The sequence below is a fragment of the Calidris pugnax genome, unplaced genomic scaffold (genome assembly GCF_001431845.1).
Source record: "Calidris pugnax isolate Ruff unplaced genomic scaffold, ASM143184v1 scaffold20, whole genome shotgun sequence".
NCBI classification, from domain to species: domain Eukaryota; kingdom Metazoa; phylum Chordata; class Aves; order Charadriiformes; family Scolopacidae; genus Calidris; species Calidris pugnax.
The window spans coordinates 29,609,637-29,631,407 of NW_015094510.1; the positions used below are offsets into that span (position 1 = coordinate 29,609,637).

At 37.2% G+C, this 21,771-nt stretch overlaps 1 protein-coding gene across 7 annotated transcripts in view; it reads right to left on the bottom strand.

Annotated features, from left to right (window-relative positions):
* GRIA4 (glutamate receptor, ionotropic, AMPA 4) overlaps positions 1–21,771 on the bottom strand; it is a 223,209-nt gene that overhangs the window by 37,530 nt on the left and 163,908 nt on the right. For all 7 annotated transcript variants that reach the window (XR_001414519.1, XM_014965881.1, XM_014965882.1 and 4 more), the window contains exons 10-13: positions 17,120–17,326; positions 10,242–10,612; positions 8,695–8,893; positions 4,136–4,383 (exon numbers count right to left, since the gene is read on the bottom strand). Coding sequence is in view for 6 of the 7 variants with exons in the window: in XM_014965881.1 (XP_014821367.1) it covers positions 4,136–4,383; positions 8,695–8,893; positions 10,242–10,612; positions 17,120–17,326 (1,025 nt within the window). In the remaining variant the exon portion in view is untranslated. The remainder of the gene's footprint in view (positions 1–4,135; positions 4,384–8,694; positions 8,894–10,241; positions 10,613–17,119; positions 17,327–21,771) is intronic.

Here is a 21,771-nt window from a genome sequence, read left to right on the forward strand (position 1 = left end):
GGCTGGATTCAAAGTGTCTCACCAGACGCTCATGATCTGAGCAGGTTTCACCCATCCGTGCTGCATGCTGTCAGCTGCAGGGCAGGACAGCCAAACGTCCTTAGTTAAAACAGTCACAGAAACAATGGCGACAACTCCTCATTTTTTAGCTTAACCTATCGTTCAGCTTTGCATCAAACAACTTCAAGGTACAAAAAGTAGAAAAGGCTTTTGGTGTACCTTTAAGACAATATTGCCCCTACTTCCTTTTTCATTACCTCTAAGAGTGGAGAGCTCTTTCGTGTTGATCACTATTCAAACTTGTTTATGATGCCTACATATCTAAAACAGAAAAGCAGAGGCATGCAAGGCATAGGATATGCATAGTACAAGATCTCCAGCTGTTGCCCTCTAGAAACACAAATTACTGCAAGTGGCAAGGCAGACGAGTCATGGGGGATCCACAATGGCCAGAAGTCTGGCCATGAGAACATCTTCTAATGACAACACTTCTACAAAAGCAGGTCCTGCTAAGCAGACAAGCAGCACTCTCTTAACCACCTTTGAAAACACCACCTTTGAAAAAAAAAACTCATTAAATCACACTGATTACTACACAGTAGTTTTGGAAGGATACCTACCGTGGTAGGAGGAGGAAACAGTAAAGACAGCTGGGTAGTGCCATGACAGAAACTCAATCTTTGTTGTGATGAGAGCGTTTGCCCTCAATCCCATGTTCCTTATCAAATATGTCAGTCTTTACAACATCGTATAGAAATGAATATCACTGAAAAGGAAGGAAGGAAGGAGACACGCATGATGTGTAACACGATACTGCCCAGTGGGCATAAAAGAGCACACATCAGGCATTTCCCATTCTCCTCCATCCAGTGATATGCATGAATCCTAATAATGCACCAGCACTGAGAATAAATCACTCCAATTAGCCAATAGGTACTGGTTGAACACTGCAGGAGTGTAGCATGGAACCCAATAAGGAAGAGTTTCAAATTAAAATCCACTACTCTGCTCATGTTCAGGGTCATGAGCAAGAGAGAGACCAGTCCCTGGATCGCTCTGACAGGTGGATTTCATCTGCATGGACGAAGTGATGATCATGTGCTCTGTAATGAACATGAGCCCTGTAATGTAATGGCAAAGAACGTTTTCAGTGAAAAAGCTTCTGATTTATAATAATTTTAAGTAGTATGAGGATTAAGACAAAAATATCTCTAGCGAAATAGGTGTTCAAAGAGTTTAGTGAATAATTTGATATGAATAATTAATTTGAAAAAATTGATATTTTTCCCTAGTCCTGAACAGCCCAAGAAAAGAGTGTGAATGTTTAACATTTATAAGCTACTTGCAATTATTTGTGAACTACATCAACTCATCTACACATAACTCAAATGGGGTATTATGATCATTAAATAAAATACAGAATTTACAACTCCCATAGCAAATTATGTCTTTTGACTAATTTATGTAATGAGCTTAGCTAGTCTGCCCTTCATGGATTTCAAACTGCATGTTCAATATTTGCAATTATCTGTGCAGGCAGCAGTTACATAAGTCATCTGATCAGTAACAGAAACACTGCCATGTGGGATGCAGTCAAAAGAGCAAAACCATCACATTATACAATTTCAAACAATTCAGAAAATACTGAACCATGCAGTTAAAATTTACAGCTGAGTCATTTCTATTCAAAAGCACAGGGGTAGGAAATTTTTCCCCTCTTCAGTGAGCACTACTCTCTATAGACATACATGGAAGAGGTGGTATGAATATGAGGTATTGCTTGTTCTTTATTTTTGTCCAGAACATTAAGTGTCTTGCTTAATGTTTTTAATAGATAAGCAGCACTGACATGTTGCCTGAGGTTCATCACGGGCTGGAGAGGGAATGGGGTGCAGCAGGAGAACAAGCAGCTTGGCACATGTGAAAGAAAGGCTCAGGAAAGGCATGGACATAGACAGCCAGTCGAGACAGCTTGAAAGAAGATTTGGTCCAATTTTCATGTTGGGTAGGATTTCCCGTATTCCCCTTTTCGAAACATGTTTGAAGGTAGGATGTGAAAAACCAAATGCTTTCAATCATATCACCCTAATAGTTGCTAACCCCCAGCTAGACCAAACTGTGGCCTCGCTGAAGCATACATGAGCTTGGTCTTTAGCTGGGATGGAGCCTGTAATTTCATACCTGATCCTTACAGTCATGGTTGTGCTCTTCCTCTCTTTTCTTATTAAAACATCTTACTAGGCCCTCTTCCTTCTAACTCCTTTATGTCTTGTCCCCATTACTCCTAGACAGTTTTATCTAGCAACTGAACAAACCTGAAATATGCCCCAATTTGACACAAAACAACTTCCACTAGCTACTACTGCTCATTATAACACGCTGTCTCTTGTTGTTGGTATTGGACACTCTGCACAAAAAAAAAGTGAGAGGGGCTAAAGAGCACCGTAATGCATGCTTAGAGCAAACAGCCGACTGCTGGGGTATATATGACAGCAGCTACAGTGATTCCTAAAAAGTTTGCCCTAGCTTTGGCACAGTAAAGCATGACTGTGTCAGCAATGGGCATTTCTTTACTACAGCAAAACATCTCCACTAAACTGCAGTGCTACCTGCCTCTTCTGGGTTGCCTGAAAGACTGTGAAAAAGATAGCAATATATTAGATATATAAAATAAAAAATAAGTGCTTTGAAAATATACCCAGATAATAGATCAGCCTCTCCTGTTATCTGCTGCCTTTTAACTTTAACAACTCCATGAGTTCTGGAGGTGTTTTTCTTTATAATTAATATTTTTATTGTTGCCATTTTCCCTCTCTCACCTCCTTATGTTCTCATACTACTTTATTCGGCAGTGAAGGCAGTTTTTAAATTCAAAAAGTACTGAATGTTAAGGACCAAAAATTCATATTCAGTCACTGAAATAATGGCCTGCTTTTCCCCTGCACACACGTCTTTTGCTGCAGATGGAAATGATTCTGATGATACTCCTATTCCCATCTGTGTAACTGGAACTACTGAAGTTTGTGATATTATGTGCAGGTTAAACCAGTGAGTTAAGGGTGAATTGAACTATCTGCATAGTGGTAATGATGTCTCCTCTGCTGTCAGGGATGTGGACAGGTACCTCCTTAGTTATTTCCTGCACAGAACTATGGCTTCATCTGCACCTGCCACTGCTCCCTTCAATCCCATTTGTCTCTTTAGTGAATCTATTTCATCAGAGCCTGTCATAATCCCTTATCATGAGCACGTGGGTGATGTTTGGGAAGTGGGGGGCCGGTTGCCCTGCGGGCCATTCCCTCAATCACTGCCTCAATCTGCTAGTTGCTCTCTCGCTTTGAAGAAAATTGGCAAGTCTACCAGAGGAAAAAAGGCAAGTTTTGTTTTCCTTAAACTTTAAAGACAACATAATGGTAAATACTGCCAATTTTAACACAGAGCTAGTACCTTTACTTCTGTTTCCCTGATAATCTGAATGAAAAGCAAATGATGTTCTGCCTGTGAATCAAAAACTTGACTGAATGCATCTGATACCGTGATAAAGAAAATACTGGTGAGTTTGAAGGCAGTACTGAAATGCACAATGCTACAAACACAAACTTTTTGGGTTTTTTTTCTAAATAAGAAGGTGCTTTACTAAAAAGTACTTTAATGAAGTTGCTTTAATGAAGGACTAATTGCATCCAAATGATATTTGAAAGAAGATATTACAAGCAGCTTCTTATTCAGAAATTAGCAGCCAAGATCAATAAACAAAATATAAAATGTAGGTATATTATTGATGCAGATACTGATGCAGATAATGTGGGCATAATACTGCTATAAAAGCTTGAATTTGGTGAAAAAAGGTGATGAAATAGAATAGCTGATGTTAACTCTATTGAGGCTGACTTCAAGTAGCTAGTGTTCAACCAGTTTGGTTTTTATATGGCCTTGAAAGATATGCCAACTATAGCTGCTAAATCCATATTGCAATTAGAAATGTTTACCTTCGTTGATCAAAAGAAATGAAATGGAAGAAAAGAAAAATAACATACCATGTTCACACACAAAACAAAAAGAGCTATATCAGGGACATCAGGGAAGGTGGAATACTATAACAACACATTTTATATTGTTATACTATTCCACCCACCTTAATGGAGAACCCTTCGGTGTGGCTACGCCATAGCCTTTCGAATCCAGATTTCCTCCCACTTTCATGGTGTCACATGGCTTTCGTTGCTCAATGTATTCATTCATGGTGGACTCCAGCAGGAAGGCAAACTTGCCCTTGGATTTGCGGACGCGAGCTACTCCCTCTGCAGTAGTCCTAGTGAACACCGATGGCTCAGCTGATTTCATGTAGGTCCACATCTTTTCATACACTGCTATTTTTGATCTCTGGAGAAAATCAAAAAGAAGTTAGAGAAAAAGAATGTTGCTACATTTCAGAATGGCACTGTTCAAAATAAAATCAGTCATACTAAATTTTTCAAACAACTGAGGTTGGGAAAACTGTACTTGGATAAAGACTTTCTTTGAATTCCATGATTATTTTTTAAACAAAACAAGAAATAAAAAATCAATACTATAAAATCAGATACTATTTTTAGTTCCAGTTAGCCTCCAGCAGTCACAATAAAACTGCAAAGCTAAGCTCTAAATTTGTTAGATAACGTGGTTCACACAGTCAAAGTATTATAAAGTGTGTTTTAAGGAATTATGTATGAAATAGATATCAACAATAAACCTGTATGGGAAAGAGAAACAATAAAATAATCTTCACATAAATTCTGAGCTGAATCTTGAAACATTTCTCAGCTCTCACACCCACTTCTTCCACCATCAAAATCACAACAGCTTAAGTAAGATTTCTGCTTTCAATATTCAGAGTCCAGAATTCATTCAATTTACATTCAGAAAGGCTGCACAACATTTCAAGACATGGTTCACAATAAAAGATGGAAACAGAAAATTGGACCAAATATGCTACTAAAGGAAAAATTTGTCTTAAAGAAGTATTAGGTATGTTTTCAGAATGACAGTATCAGTGGCTTTATTTTAAGGACTCTTATCCTGCAAGTAATTAAGAAATGTGCTTCCTCAAAGAATGTGCAAGAACTCATGGCTTACAGTGCATTAGTTAGAAATTTTCCTGTCTGGGAATGTATAGTAAAACCACAAGTAAAAACCTGAGCAAAAATGAAACTTAATAAAAAAAAAAAAACAAATAAAAATTTTAATTGGAAGGAAGGGAGGAAATGCTGTCAGGTTGAGAAGCTTCTAATGGTCATTAGATTCATTCAACAACTCTTATACTTCATCCAGCAACAGGGATACGTACATGCAAACCAGCAGTACATCAGCTGAACACTACACAGTGTTTTTATTTAATAACAGATGGCACTTGTCTTCTCTTATGCATGCTGCAAAAAGAACTTTATAACCCAGTGCTCAAGTCAGCTTTTATTTGAGTCAACAGCAGTTTCTAGCTAAGCAAGATTTGGTCTTTGAGCAAATTCCTACACTGTGCTGAGTACTCCAGGAAAATATTCATTATTATAAAGCCCCAAAACAAAGGGCCTTACAATTTTTAAACAAATATCAAATCCTATGATCTAGGTATTATTTAAATTGACAATGGCTTTAAAAAGTCTGCAACTGAGCCTTTGTATAGGTAACAGTAATTTCCCTTAAGCACTTCCTGTTACCAATTACTGGATGATTGGTCTAACTTGAAAGTAAGTGGCATTTAACCAGAAATGTTCAATAAAAATACCATCTAACAGAACATGATAAATTATCCTTGCTTTTTTAGCTTGTCTGTATGCATCATTTTACCTTTCTGTCAAATATAATACAATTTAAATTAAAAACAGCTGTGCATGTCCATAATCACATCCTGCCTTGTCACCCTCTCTTTCCACTGTAGTCACAACTACTTTTAATTTACATAATAGTGGCCAAGAGCAGAGCATAAGCTAAGTCACCCATGTATTCTTTTTGCTTGATGCTGGTGTAATTTCATGGATTTAAATTTACAGAAAGACAAATGGAAGACAGCATTAATGAATCAGGCATCATTTCAACAATATTTACTTGCCTTTGTCTGCCTTCACTTCCAATCATTTTTTACATCTTAACATCCATATAATCAAATTCTTTATAAAATAAACATCTAATAGGTCACTTCCCTTCAAAACTAAAAGCATGCAACACATAAAATAGCTCTGTTAGTAAGAGGAAACAATGCCCTATATCAACTGGAAAAGGTAGCATTTAAATCTATTTTTTTAGGATCTTTTTTCCTTTGCCCACTAAGAGACAAAAAAATATGGCAACTTTTACAAGGCATCTGCTTAACATTTAATTTCTACATGTCAATCCAGAGTGAAAATTGAAGAGCAAACCAACAGATATTCCTTATTATCATATGAGGAAGCATCGCAGCTTTCCCCTGCAGTCAGCCAGGCTACAATAATTTTCATTTAGGAGTTTTCTGAGAAGGATTGCTAGAAACTACATCCTCTTGAGTAAGCAGCTCAGAAAATGCAACTCTCGCTATCCAGAACAGGAAATAAGTGAATAGCTAATAGTATCAAAGTCTTCATTTTCTTTATGTTGGCTTTAAAATAGCTAAATAGCTGTTCAGAGTTTCTGATATTTTGATTAGAAATGATCAAATGATGAGAAAATGTCATGAAGGCTCATGTTTAGCCAGATAGTAATAACTGTCAGAGAAGTTACACATTACTTTAATCCTTAAACAGATGATGTTTGCTTCCAACCACACAAAATAGGAAGGCTTGGGAAACAAGCTTTCTGTTACTATTGTTCCAGGCTAGGTCTTAATTTATGTATTATGCAAACAGTGTTTGTGTAAATATTGTCTGCCAATGATATTTTATCTTTGTCCCTGTTCTGTGAAAAATATTTTTAGAAATGGCACATACAATGTAATTAACAATCACCATAGTGTTTCAGAGATTAGAAATCATTTGATAACAGAGCATCAATTACACCATTATTTAAAATGTGATCAACACAGTCTAAGTCTTGAAAAAGCTTCAAATTTTGCAAATGCAGCTATGTTTAGTATTTGTAGTTACTTTTAATGTTTCCTTTTGTATTTTGAAATAAGGGAAAAAATATAAAGAGAACATTGATTTTCCTTCTTTTTTTTTTTCTCTTGACCCTTTAAGATTAAAGTGAAAGAACGGCTGTCATTATAGACATAGAATGAATTTTTTCTTTAAGGACAGATCTTGCATGAAATATTGCTTCAAACAAAAAGTATCTGTGTTTAGAGGATGATTTAAAAGATAAATGTAATTTTTGTGACCAAGATTTTTTTTATGTCAAAAAAACCTTGTTACTTCGAAATAGTACCTTGTAAAAGTGCTTTGAAACTCCTAAGAAATCCACTTCATTCCTTCATTCTTTACTACTTCCTTGGCCAATAATTTTTGCATCATGACTTAAAAATATTGCAAGCAGTGGATACAGAAAAAATCTAGAAAACTAGCTTAGACTAAATTCCTTGGATAGCTTCATTATGTGAAGGCTAAACCACTGTGTGTTGGTTAAGTGTCATTTATATCTTATAAGGCATCATTTTCTTTCAGCTGAAAGGAAATATTTGCAAGTTCTTTTATGGGGATATCATTGGCAATAAAAAGGTTATTTCACTACAGACCTTTTGGGGTCACTCAGCAGCTTCCCTTGACCTGATACTGTCTATAGTTCACAAATCCCATCCGTAATTTTGTTAATGATTCATTGAGTTCAGTTTGGCCTGAAAACAGTCAAGGTGCGTGGGAGTAACTAACACAGAGCAGTCCCCTTTCAATTAGAGAATAAGAAGAAATTATCTCTCCATCTTCCTTTATTCCAAAAATGCCTTAAACTTCACCTTTCAGATAAATAATGCTCCTAAACTGTGTAATTTCCAAGGGAAGATTACAGGCTCACAGCATTTATTCAGAGCCGTGTTCAAACACTAAACTCACACACATTCAGTCAGCCAGGCTTAGCTTTCATCTGCTAGAGACATGAAATAAAGCAGGAGGGACTGTTTATTATGTACTCCTTGTGATGTCCAGGCTCCCTGTTTTCCAGCTGGCAAACAATGAGGATTACATACCAACCACACTAACACAGGAAAGCTAATGAAAATGAAGTAATCAATACAGACAGCACAGACATATGAATGGCTATTTAGGCTATTTCCTAGTGCTCCAACCACATCCCCCCGAGATATAATTTCTCTTTATTACTCATCCGAAAGTCAGCAAATTAAAAAATGCATTTCCTTCCCACTGCCCTAGACCCTAAAGCAAAATGCACACAGTCAAATCCATAAGTAGAAACAAAACCTGCAATCCTATCATCATAGGCTTTCAATGCTGCGCATCATTTCAGTAATGTGGCTTCAGAAGAATCAATAGTGCAATGCTGCTTTAATTATCACTGGCTTGAGTATCCCTTGGGGCACCTCTTTTGCCCAGTGTGAAAGGATCAATAAGCTTTCCACAAATTAAAATAACTGAAAACTCCAACAAACGGTGTTGTGGGGGTAAGAACGTAGCTGAAGTATTCCAGGAGTTAAAAACTGTATTACATAGAATTGCAAAGTAATATTATTTCACCCTTCCAAGCATCTTACAAGAGCAGTCAGTAGAGAGAGCTGCTCTAATGGACATGCCAACTTACTCTGAAGAACTCTTTGGTTGACCCTGAGTCCAGTGTCCCATAAGCGATTTCGGTTTGTTTGGCCAGGTCTTCTGCACTTTCTATGGGCGAGACCATTCGCTCAACAGTCAAGAAAGCAGCGAGGTTAGCAGTGTAGGATGAAATAATGATGAGCGTGAAGAACCACCAGACACCTCCAACAATGCGACCTGAGAGGGATCTAAACATGAATAAGATAATGCACATTTTCCTGTCTCATAAGCCACGAAGAGAGAGAGAGAAAGAGAGAAGGCACCATTATTGCTGAACACGTATCATTAAGTAACAGGCAATGGGAGGGAGATAATTTGCATTCTAAATACTAATAAATGCTTTTTCTCTTGAATCTTAATGCCTACAGTACAGAGTCCACTGTACTGCAAATATGCAAAAGGACATACAGAAGTTTGAATTCTCTTGAAGAGTAATCCCAGTGTTCTTACTATTTCAGGAAATGCCTAACATAGCAAAAATGTTGTGAAATATACTGGATAGGTAATCTCTTTTTGAAGACAAAAGTAAAGCATGGTAGCTGCAAATCAGTAGCTTTCTCTGTTTCCTCTTGAAAAAAAAAAAAGACACAAAGTCTTTGCACATGGATTATGTTGGCTCTAGGATTAAAATGCTTCTGCCACCAAAATTTTCAAACATTTTGCAAGCTACTGCAATCATTTGATCTTTCACATTTTTCTTATTTAAGAAGCAAGAATTTTGTTGTAACAGATATTTATGTCAAGTAAAAAATTACATCTTTCATTTTAATACCTGCAATTTGACGTGAAGGCTTTTGAGGAGTAATGTACATCCAGTCATAATCAGTAGCAGTTTTATTGCTACCTTCAATAATAGCAGAGTTAGACCAATGCTGAATACTCTCAAAATCTCACTGTTAATGGCTAAAATGAAGCATTCAAGTTTGAATGATTGGTTCATAATGTTTAATTAAGAAGTTGTGGTTACTGCACACTAAAGTTCCAGAACATCTTAGGAAGTTGAAAAACTAAGGACTGGGATCATATATTACATCTGAGACACCCACTGCATATGGCACAGCTTAGTCGTACAGCGTGGCTTCTCACAAACAGACAGTCAAATATTCTCTCTCTCTCAGACAGCGATATTCTGGAAGCAGTATTGTAGAACTTGATAGGGAACAGAAATGGGACATTCATTCATGCAAGGCAAATACTCAGCACAATAGCGTGCATTTCATAATTGTAATACAATGGAACTAATTTAGCAACAGCACAGATCCTCTGAAGCCAACTCAGTGGAATTGCCCCTGTGTATACCTGCTGTTTCTGAGAGCTGTTTGTGGTTTATGCACATTGACATACATAAAATAATAGTAATGACTGAAATTCAAAGCAGATTCTCTGTTGCCCTTATCATAGCTATCAAAAAAGAAAAAATTAAAAAGGCTTCCTAAAGAATGAACTTCAAAACACTGCCAGGAAAATAAACGAAGGAAGGTTTTTATGCTTCAGTGTTGAAGATAAAATGCAAATGTAAAAAGATTTGACACAAACCTTGGGGAAATATCACATCCTTGTTGCATAAAGGCACCCAGGGAAAACCAGAGGCTGTTGAATATGCCAAACTCATTGGGAGGCTGGTCACTGGGTCCTTCTTTCCCATCCTCTGGTTCTTCTGTGTGCCATTCATATGGGCTAAACCTGCTAACTAGGAACAGGACCACACTGACACCAATGTAGGCAAAGACTATGCACATCCAGATCTCATACGCCAAAGGGTCCAAGAAGGAAAACACTCCTGGTTTAGATTTCTGGGGCTTTTTGATCATAATGGATATCCCCAAACTCATAAAAGGCTTAGAAAAATCAATGACCTCTTCTCGTACCAAAGTGATGGTCAGAGGCGCAACAGCAATCTCTGCTTTCTATAAAGAAAAAAGAAATATAGATGTATAGATTAATTGGAGTTGGCTTATACACTCAGCTAAGCAGCTAATTCCAAAGGTATGTCATTAACATCAGGACACTGTGTCTTAAATGTTCTCTATACCATCTTTCTGGTTTTTTCTATCACAGTCTATATATTTACTTGACATGTTTTTAGTAAAACATACATATTGCAGGTTTTTATTTTACAGAATTATAGAAATACTTAATTTTCCTGCTAAGGAGAAGACTCTTAAATCTTATGGAGGTGGGCAGCGGTGTAGGCAGATCCTTTTAGGTATTAATTTAGATTTAAAGTAAAGGAATTCAAAGAAGAATGAAAAATCAGAATGACCCTATTGTCAATGAATGTATAGAGGTTTTTTTATGAGATCCTAGAAGCAGTTGTTTATTATCATATTTTCATCAGATACAATCATTCCTCGAGGGAAGCCAGCTCATAGACTCAAGGAAGTTCCAAATAGCATGAAGCAAAGGTGATTAGCTATTGATGTGATGCCACAAAACTGCACGCAGTTGTCTTGGGTGAAAGACAGTTCATTAGGAAAGAATTAGATTTTAAACAGTGCAAAAGGCAAGTATACAGAAAATAGCTGTGCAAAATCATGCGATAAAAAACCAAAAATCATGCTGAATCCGTCCCCATTAGAGACAGGAATAATTTTTATTATGTTTCTCTGATATGTTTTCAGAATTAAGATCTCAGTCTTGAATGAATTGTTATTGATGATGACGGTGATACAGCTGCTAACAATGATGTCTGCATAAAGTATAGGGTATTGCTGCTGAACTAATGGGTTCTTTCTGTCATTAGGGACACAACATTACATTAAGATTTGCTCCATTGCCTTGTCCTGCCTTGTGTGCCAAAGCTGTCATTTCAGCAGTATTTAACATGGGATTTGTAAGAGGAACTGGGACAAAAGATGCACTGGTGGGAGGGGAACTGATGCAGAAGCTGCTGAAGCCTTTCTCCTGTTCATCATCGTGGTGGTGTATCTAGGTGGATTTCCAGAGCAGAGCCTGTGCTCTGTGCCCAACATGGACTTCTGTATGGCTTATGGGCTGAGGGTAACTGAACATATTTTGAGAATGCCTGACTCACAACCTGCCTTCTGCAGTGGCATTACTCCGCTTTAGGCCTCAGTGTATGAGATAATCTGCCTGTATTTTCCCCACCCAGACCCAGGCATCTTCGCAGGCACAATCAAGAGCTATTCATTAATCTCCATAATAGAACTGCCATAGTTTTATTTTCTAAATACTTAGTTGACCCAAATACATTTTATGGGGTGGCATCTTCAGTTATAGTACGTAGCCCATAATTTAGCAAAGCATTTAAGCATGTCTCTCTTTTAGGATGTTCTTAAGAACTTTCATACTCAGTAAAATATACAAGGATATATTTAAATCCCATAAATTTCAATGAGATTAAAACATGCTGAAAATTAAGGATGTGCTTAAGTAGCTTAATCCAAATGTTACTTAAATAGCTTGTGTGATAAAGAAAAAAAGAAATTGAAATACAGGCTTTTTTGTCATCTCACAACTTTGAAACAGATAAATGCATTGAAGATAATGTTTTTGTTATTTTATACACTAAATTATACTGAGCTATACATACTTTATGGAATTTATTTTCAAACCAATTTAACGTAGTTAAAATTTAAACCTATTTTGGTAGCAATATAATTTTGAATAATTCAAAAGAACAGACTCATTTCAGTGCAGTGGCCCAAAAATGCTAATTTGTATTAGAATTGCTATATATTAATCATCAGATTTTATCTGTCATTCAGAAATAGTTATAAGGCAAACTATTTGAAAATTATGACTTATCATCATAATTTTTTGTAAAGATATTATAGTTTAAGCAACACAATTAAAATCATCAATTTGCAAGCATATCAGACATTTTCTCTGGTGTTAATGTCTTAGGTAAACATGATAATATAGTTAATTCTCTGAATTTTAATGTAAATTTTGTAATACAAGGCATTTTTAAAAATTGGGCTTCTTGAAGTCTTGCGATTACATAAGTCTAACTGAAATAGGTATTTTAAGATAGGTACTATATGAAGAACAATAACATGTCTAAAATACATTTTTAAATATCCTGATAATTGTAAAGTAAATTTAGTTTCTGTAGTCTAAGGATTGTAGGATGGTTTGGGCTACTGGCATTGCTGCGTATTTTTGTATTTCATCTCACTTATAAATTCCTTTTTTCTAGAAGGATGGTTCCTAAATTTAAGTTTCTCTGAACACCTAATGTGGAGTCCTTGAAATGAATTAACTGAAAGACTAAGGGAGAGTGTGTTCTATTAACTGCTAATCTTCTCTTTATTTGTCACACAGTGGAATCTTCATTAACACGGTGTAAATGATAGACCTGGTCACTGGTCTTCAAAAATGTTGGCTAATGCTTCATTTTTTGTGCCTGCAGATTGCTACTGGGATTAAAGCAAGGACCCCTGAGGGCTGTTAGTTTTTAACATGTGAAGTGGAAAAGTGACAGCATCATCATAGTGTGAACTGTGGAGATTTTAAAGACCTAATTAGCACACACACTCCATATTGTATATGAAACACTGGATAAGATTCATCTTAACAAATTTAAAAGCTTAAATAGTAATGCAGAACTAGAACTACATCAGAACTAGCTGCCTGGACTACTTTAAGTAGTTAAAGAGGAGAAATAGGAACTTACCCATTTCATTGCAATAGTGATCTAATGTCAGATTATTCATAACATAGATGTACCTGTTTCATGCCAATGAATGTTCAGGGACAGTACACAGCTAGTTCACAATTAGATGCCAAATAATTGGGAAAAGTAGAGCCTCCCCAGTCTGATCATATTACTTAATTTTTTTTAAGAATATTGTGTGCCACATTAAGGTCTACATAAACTTATCACTGCTGAAAGCTGAATAATGACAATAGCTGTGCATTGTAATCATCAGCATTTGTGCTTTGCCCAGTTAATGTGCATCATATAATTATGGATTTAAATGATTAACACTATAACAATGGTGTGAACAATTCATGATTTTGTTGCCAGTGAAATCTGTTTTGACAAAGGCTAATAATACTTCACACTTGAAGCAACTGCATCTGTAACAGCATTTCAATCAAGGCTGCACCACTAACGAGTACAGATAATACAGACAGATTCTGTATCCTTCCAATATTATACAATGGGGCAAGATTGAGTCTGATGGTAAGAGACTTTCACTTTTCCTGAACATACTATTATAACCTTTTGAATAATATCTGTCCTCAGTACAAGTTGTATGAAGGTGGTTAAACCTATCTGCAAAAAATCACGCAGGAAGTGATTTCAACATCAGAAGCTTATGGCTTCTCAGATTTTAAACAGAAATGAGTTGTGACCTTTTCTGCTAAGCAGAGAAAGAATAGCATTCTGTGTCAGGAGAATGAATACTTAATTGGAGCTGACTATTACTGTATTGGGAAACACCTTTTACATGTGCTTAATGGTATTTCATCCCCAGCTAGCATTTCTTCTGTGAGGTTGATATCAAGGGCTGTAGAGACCCATATAGAATACTGTAGGCATTCAGATAGATCAGGGACAAACGACCAAGATTTCCTGGTAGTTTTCAATTGAGTGTTAAAAAAAAAACAGGAAAACAAGCACCTCCCCTCTCCCCCAACATTCTGTACAGTCGTAGCAAAACTGTACACCACAGTGCTTCAAACACTGTTTCCCCTGGGACATGATGGAAAAATCAGCTACAGAGTTTAGGTGACAACTGAGCTGCTCTATGCAGTCTGAAGGTGTCCAGCTTCCAGAACGACCAGCAGTGCACATGGGTCTCAAGGGAACATGGGATAAAACGTGTCCACCCTCAGTAACATGGATAGGACCAAGAGGCATTGGGGTATGGTGTAAAGAGCAGGAGAGGAGGGGACCCTTTCATGTGGCACAGAAAAGGATCAGTCTCACTGGCTGGCACAAAACTGTCTGTTAATCCTTTAATGTGGTTGGGAATTAGAAGATGTAAAACGTTTCCCAAATAGATCGTCTCGTTAACTTGCTAATTCAGTTGCAAATTCTGTCCCAATCCTGACGGCTTACAAAAAGCCCTGCTTGAAGCACAGCCAGCTACTCAGAGTACTCGTGTTTATGATTTGGGGATCTACTAGAGAAGATGAACATACTCTTATAGCTCAGCTTTGCAGGAAAGTCTCTGGCTGACTGATTTTTCTGCTTTCTCTATGCAGAATAGGCTAGGGAACCTGATGTTCTGTAAATCATCTGGCAAGGACTCAAGGAAGTTGCAGAGAGGATGCTCTTCATGGATTCCCTATGGAAATCTTAAGCAGCAAACTTTTGTAAGTTGACAGGAAGAATGATTTCCCTTAAAGCTATACCTGTAAAAGTACATTAAACATGCTTGGAGCAGCTCTAGGCTTTAAGGCCAGCTGGCACAGGTCAGTCTGTGTCACTACCATGAAAGTTATTTAACCTCTAAACCAGGATGCCTGCACTCAAGCTGCTCATAGGGCATGGACTTTTCACCATGCTTGTGCCCAGCTGGGCTCTGAAATTGTTTTAGAGTAATTATGAGCCAAACAAATATATCAGGGGCCATTGCTACAATTTAAATTAGTCAAGCAAGTTCCAGTTCCCAGGGAACTTCCCTGGTACCACTGATATGCTGGGATAGATATAGCCTAGGCAGACTTTGGACAGTAAAGCAAATACACTGGGCACCAGCAGACTTCAGTTCTTTCAGTAAAAAAGCTGCTCCAAGAGCTCTGCTGTGGCCCGTTCCCAGAGCTCAAATCCAGAACCACAATCAGACTGCAGCCTTCCTAAAGGGGTAGCTGTATGGGAGATTTTGAACTTGGCCATCAAACCTTTACGTTGGCAGCAGCAGGTCACACTCCAGTAATGGCATGGATCTCTGTGTGGGTTTCCTAATGGCATTCTGTATTTCAGTCTAGCACTAGGGCACTTTGGGTTTGATGAGGTAAATTTTTCAAGATAAATAGAAGGAAAAAAAAAAAACCCAAACCAAAAACTAGAGTGTTATTTCAAGTTTCCTCTATAATTTTCAACTAGATTATATACCACTGAAACTCTGCTATTAAAACTCTGAAACTGTGCAGTCATTGACTCCATGCAATGGCCATTGAGATTAAAAGCCAGACAAGGAGTTGCCTCCATTCTGGTAAAATAAGTTTGAAATAACCTTGACTTTTAAAATCTTGAGAGTTGAGCTGCTTCTGAGCCACTAAAGTGGATATACATACTTGGTGATCATTTAGCTTTTCCACTCTTTAAAGCAACAAGTGAGGTTGGTTCCTCCAAGAACTTGTAAGAACATACAGGGCTTTGTGAGGCTGCTATAACATTCCCATTCCCATGTGGAGGGTGAATCAACAAAACCGTTAGGTCCCACACTTCCTACAGTACACTGTCTGTTTCATGTTGAGGAGTGCCTTGAACTGATGCTAGTGGAGAAGACTTTGACAAAATTTATCAGCTATACTTAGTTGACAGAAGGGAACAGAAATGGAACTGCGAGAAAAGCCATTAGGCTTTTGCCACAACTGGCCCTAACCACCATTGGAATTGTGAAAACTCCAACTGTAGATGGACCAACTGGTAAGTGGTAGTTTTTTATAGGGAGATTAAGGCATGCTGTGGTGAAAATGTTCTCACCTCAATAATTTTAGGATTTTTTTTTTTTATTCCATCACCGAAATGAAAAGTTTCTCTAAGAATTCTGATCTGTTCTCAGTGCAGATATCTGCAACTGCAGTCATCAGCAAGCACAGCTATGTTTTTCTAACATCAGATACTATTTCATTGGATTTGTTGGAACTATATTCATTAAATATTACACCTTTGTGTTTCAACAGAATTGTTAACTGTTATGCTATTCTGAAGAACCCTTCTCCAGACCACTGTATAACTCTTAGTTGCTCTTAGTTGCTGAACTTACTAGGTTTGCTCTTAAATTTTATTATTGATGTTCATCTTAAAATTCTATCTTAATTCTGAATGGCCTATTTGTGTACTTGTCTGTAGTGGTTTATTATATATGGTGGAGTCTCCATTTCTCAAACTAGACCAAGAGCCCTATTTCTATTTTTAAGGATCTGTCCCCCATCCCGTGAAAATGAATAAATGTGTGATTTTCTTCCCAGCTAAGTTTTATACTGTATCAGGAATAGATGCTCTCTAGCATTAGTTCTAACATTAATGAAATTCTAAGGGATGTGCAAACTATTGACGTTCAAATGTTACAAGGTACTAGTTGAATAAGTAGTAGAATTTGCATGAAACTATTCGATTTTCTCTTGAAAATAAATGAAAGCACAGAGATCTGAAGCAGAATTCTGTTTCTTTTCTGTACCCCAAGGGTAAATAAAATGCACATATACTTCCTATTTTATGACTAATAGTATGATACATTAAATCCTGCTTCAAAAATTGGTATGCTTACCCCATAAACAAGTTCTCCCACCATCCCATTCCAGATTTTTGTCTCTGGATCCCTTGCTCCATATTTTCCATCAGGAACAATGGCAATTTTGTACTTGATACCAATATGTTTTGCAATTTCTGACGCCAGATCTACACAGTATCCTTCAAACTTGTCATTCCCTTCAAACGTATCATGGTTTTTCTTGAACATAACATATGGGGCTTCCTATAATGAAAGAAGTAGAACTGTAAAGGAGAAGTATACAGAATATACTCTGAAAAGTAACATATATCTACTGACTGAACAACACACATCTTATCAAAAGCTCAAGGATAATATTAACACATTTAAATTAAAATGTATGAGCAAAAATCCTTCTGGAAAGGTATACTATTTACACTGTAATTTGGCTTATACATTTCACAAGACTTATCAACCTTAAAAACACAAATACTATCCAAGAATGCATATAAATTTTACTTTGTTTTAAATGAAAAACCTCAGTGCAGTATATGCAAAATTTAAAGCATGAATAGAGGTTGCACCTATATAATGTAAATGACTGTGGGATAATGCAAGGTATTATTTACGCTTTTGACTTCAGTAAGTAAGCATATCCTCTATCAAAGTGTACTTACTGTCTGTGTAATTTCAGGTGCACAGCCTGAATGATTTGCTTTCTTGGGGTTTAGAATGCATAGTTACTAAGAGGCTACATACATTTTAGTGACAACATAGAAATAGGAAACGCATTTCCTCTCCTTCGAATAAGCAGTGCAGACTCTGCAAGGTCTTTTAGGATTAATCTAAGCAATATGCATGGACAAGAATGGTATTAAGCTGACACTGACTTTACATGCTGCATGAAAAAGAAGTACCAAAAGATTTTTGATTGGTGAGTGCCTTTGAAAACAATGAAGCTTGTCTTGAAAAGTGGACCTTACATTCCTTGTGTAAACCATACTATCACAATAGTGAACATTATGTGTTTGGGAAATCAAGGTAACATTGGGAAAACAAAGTCACATTTTTCTTTTTTTGCTCTGTGTGGATTCAGACAGCAATCATTATGTAAAAATGTACTTTCTGGTAGTATTTTAAATTACTTCACATAATTCATATTCATAGTCAGTTCCAGATAAAATACTTGTCACTAATTTCACAAAACAAAATCACAAAATACTGGCAAATTCAGTTTTCTCTGTGCTGGCCCTGGCAAATATTTTCTAATTTCTATTAGGTGTTTTTAACAATGGAAGATACGTGGCACTGCATGAGCAATAAGGAGACTGAAGAAACCAATTCCAAAATTTGTCAGCATGTCAGGTAAATTTTTCCTTTTGGATACCAATATGTAGCTCATGTTAGCAGGGTGTGGACCTGCCCAAGAGAAAAACTTGACAGGCAAGCCTGAACAGTGTCTTTACTTTACTATTATAAGGTGTGAAGGCAGAGAAATAAAAAAGAGAGATTATATACGGGAGACACTATTCCCTTTACTTATGTAAGTTTACTCCCTGTGGTAATTGTGCTCAGGACCCACCCCTGATTAAGGATGGCAGAACGGAGCTTTGGGTAATGTGAATGGAGAAAATTGTGTAGTTCATTTACTTCAATGTGAGAGAAAGGTCACAGATTAAATTCAACACAGTTTGGGAATGATGAAGTGTTAGTGCTTCCTTAAAGACAGTCAGGTTCCTAAGTATTGCAGGAATGTCCCACTCCCAGGTGTATTACCAGAACACCTCTTGTCCCATCATCTCCTTCTTACGTAATTCTTTGCTGTGGACAGGCCTCTTTGGACCACAAACCTTTTCCAGTAATTCAGTGTTGGACACCATTCATGCATTATTGCCATTACTTCAGCTAAGGAACAACACAGCAGGGAAAAGTCTCCACAATTGCCACTTCCAAAGTCAAACTCTGTCTGACTACCTCATTCCTTGACCTCTATATAAGTATAAATGCCCAGAGAAATCTGACAACAGCAGATTGCTGCATTTCTTGAGCACATAGTTATGACCACTGCATGGCGAAGGACTGCCAAGGACTTCTAAAAACTGGGGCTGTTACCATCTTGAGGTGTGCGTCCTGGGCACTGATAAGACCACTGAGCTACGGCATGAACTACACACTGCAATCACTACTACTACTGCATTCCTATCCCCAGCTAAATCAGCTTAATCTCGACCACCTTTCCTCCGGGGGGAGGGAGAGAGAAAAGGAAGAAGGGGCCCTGTCCTATCTCTGCAGTAGATCTTGATTTTGGGGAGTATTTTTGGGCGCATGAATTACATGTTCCTCCCTAATATAGGCATTTTGTTCCCATGAAAGGAAAAGCCAAAATCTGGGCCTTTATACATGTTATTTCACAAAAATGGTTAAAAACAAACAGAGGCAAAAAATACTATGTCTCCTGACTCTTAATTTGACAGCTGCTAGCTAGAAACACAACCAAGTCTTGGCCAGTATCCTGTGTTTGTGGATTGTCCTTACAAGCTTCAGATAGATTCCCCTGCTGCACCTCAAAAGCAATGTTGTTTTTCAAAGACCAGAGTTAGTGGCTGCTATCTCTTCTGATTCAGACTTTCTTATAAAACCCAAGCCAAAGGCATACAATTAAAGTCACACCAGGAAGTAATCATTCTGGAGAGAGGCAGAAAGCAGGCAGACACAGAGGAGGCCAGGTCAGCCTGTTCTTCTTCCCAAAACCCAGACACTGTGCTTCTGCTTGCACCTCATCACTGACAGGGCTGCTACAAAAAAAGCATTTAAACTGTCTCTGCACATCAGAGCAAAGTGACAGATGCCTTATTTTTCCTGTTAAAGGCTAAATAAACTTCAGCCCTCCTCCCCATGAGTTCTGTCAGGGAACACTGAGAAGGGGAGCAGTGAGGTGCAATATTGTCCTTGGTAGGTGCAAGCAGCAGCCAGTCCCATACAGCAGAGGGACCACCAAGTGAGGGCTCAGAAGACCTGGGTTCTGGCAGGGATCTGTTGGGTAACTTGGAGGAACTGCATTGGTTCTCTCCCCGTCCACTTCTCTTTCTACACACTCTGATCTTACCAATTTAGAGCAAAATACATCAAAGACCATCTCTTATAAAGCAATTCTCTTACAGAGTAAGGTAGTACCTCTTGCTGTGACTGCTTTTAAAGAAGCAGCAATTGAATGAGATCTGCCAGTGTGAAACAATACAATTAAAAATAATGGGAACACCTACTACCTCTTGCTTACTATGTTTTCCTTTCCCTACTACCTATTTTACACAAAATAAATAACGGTTTCTTTAATTGTTGTGCCTACTTTACCTGCCAAATATTGAGATATGTTTTTTCAAGGTAGAATTTGAAGGGGGTGTGTAGGTGGGACTGATTGTGGCTTTCTGATGTAGACTGTTTGCAAAAAAATCAAATAGTAGCACTAGCTTTAAATTCTGTCCATTTCAGACATTGGGGGTGACTCAAACTAATGAGGTATGCAGATGTTATTATAATAACACCAGGGCACTGAAAGGCAAGTTTTACTGGTTTGATAACAAGCATCTTACACAGATGAACTTGCAAGGTCACACTGCAAAGTCATGAAGTATCTGAATTGATCAATAGCATGTACTCAGCCATATCTTGATGCTCTTTTCTATTTATGGCAGTGAAAAGGATGATTTTTTTCCTGTATAATATATTACAATAGCATTTTCTAAATTAATGGTAATGTTAGCGTAACCACGCTAGTCTACAGATATAAGAGATGCATGATATCTATGGAGAGGTAATATCTTCTATTAGATCGGTTGAAATAGCTGAAAACAGTAGGCATGCTTTTTTACTGTTTCCAGTTACGGCACCTTATCTAATAAAAATCTTACTTCTCCCCACCATTTTTGTATTTATTACATTTTGAACTATAAACTCTTAACCTACTGATGTAAAACACAGGTTTGACTTACTGCTGAATGAGGTTTAACACCAGAATATTTGCAAGATTTCAGCTGCTTAGTAGTATTCTATGGGGTAGTGAATCAAGGAAAAGTCCACATTGAAATGATCAATGACTAGCACGGAACAGGTATTTGAAATGGTGCAAGCTTTACTTATATAACTCACAATTTTATAACAATACTTAACATTTGTAAATACAAGTTGATGTCTGCAACAATTACCTTTATAGATGTAAACAAATCATTCCACCACATTGCCACAAATTCATGTGTACAGTAAAATGCTCACAACTGATGATTCATACTATAAGGGAAGCTGGAGAAAGTAACTAACCCAAATACCAAACAGATCTATGTTTGGCTTTCCTATTCTAAAGTTAATTTCAAAATATTTAAACATTGTAAAAATAATTTGTTAAAGGACAAATATTTGTGCAAGGAAATGTCTCATTTTTAGAACAGGAGTCGCACACATTATCACACTTTATTCTGAAAGAAACTTCTGTCAATGGAAGGTTTTCAGTTTTTGTGTTTTGGTTTGGTTTGGTTGGTTTGGGTTTTTTGTTGGTTTTTTTTTTTTTTTTTTTTTTCCCTCTGGGAAGAGATTACCTTTGTCTCTCCTGCCTTTACAAACTGCTAAGAGGAAAACCTAAGAGCTGAATCGATCGGCCACATTTCCTCATTCTGCAGCTGACATCTTGGGAAGGGGGGAGGGAGAAAGAAATCAAG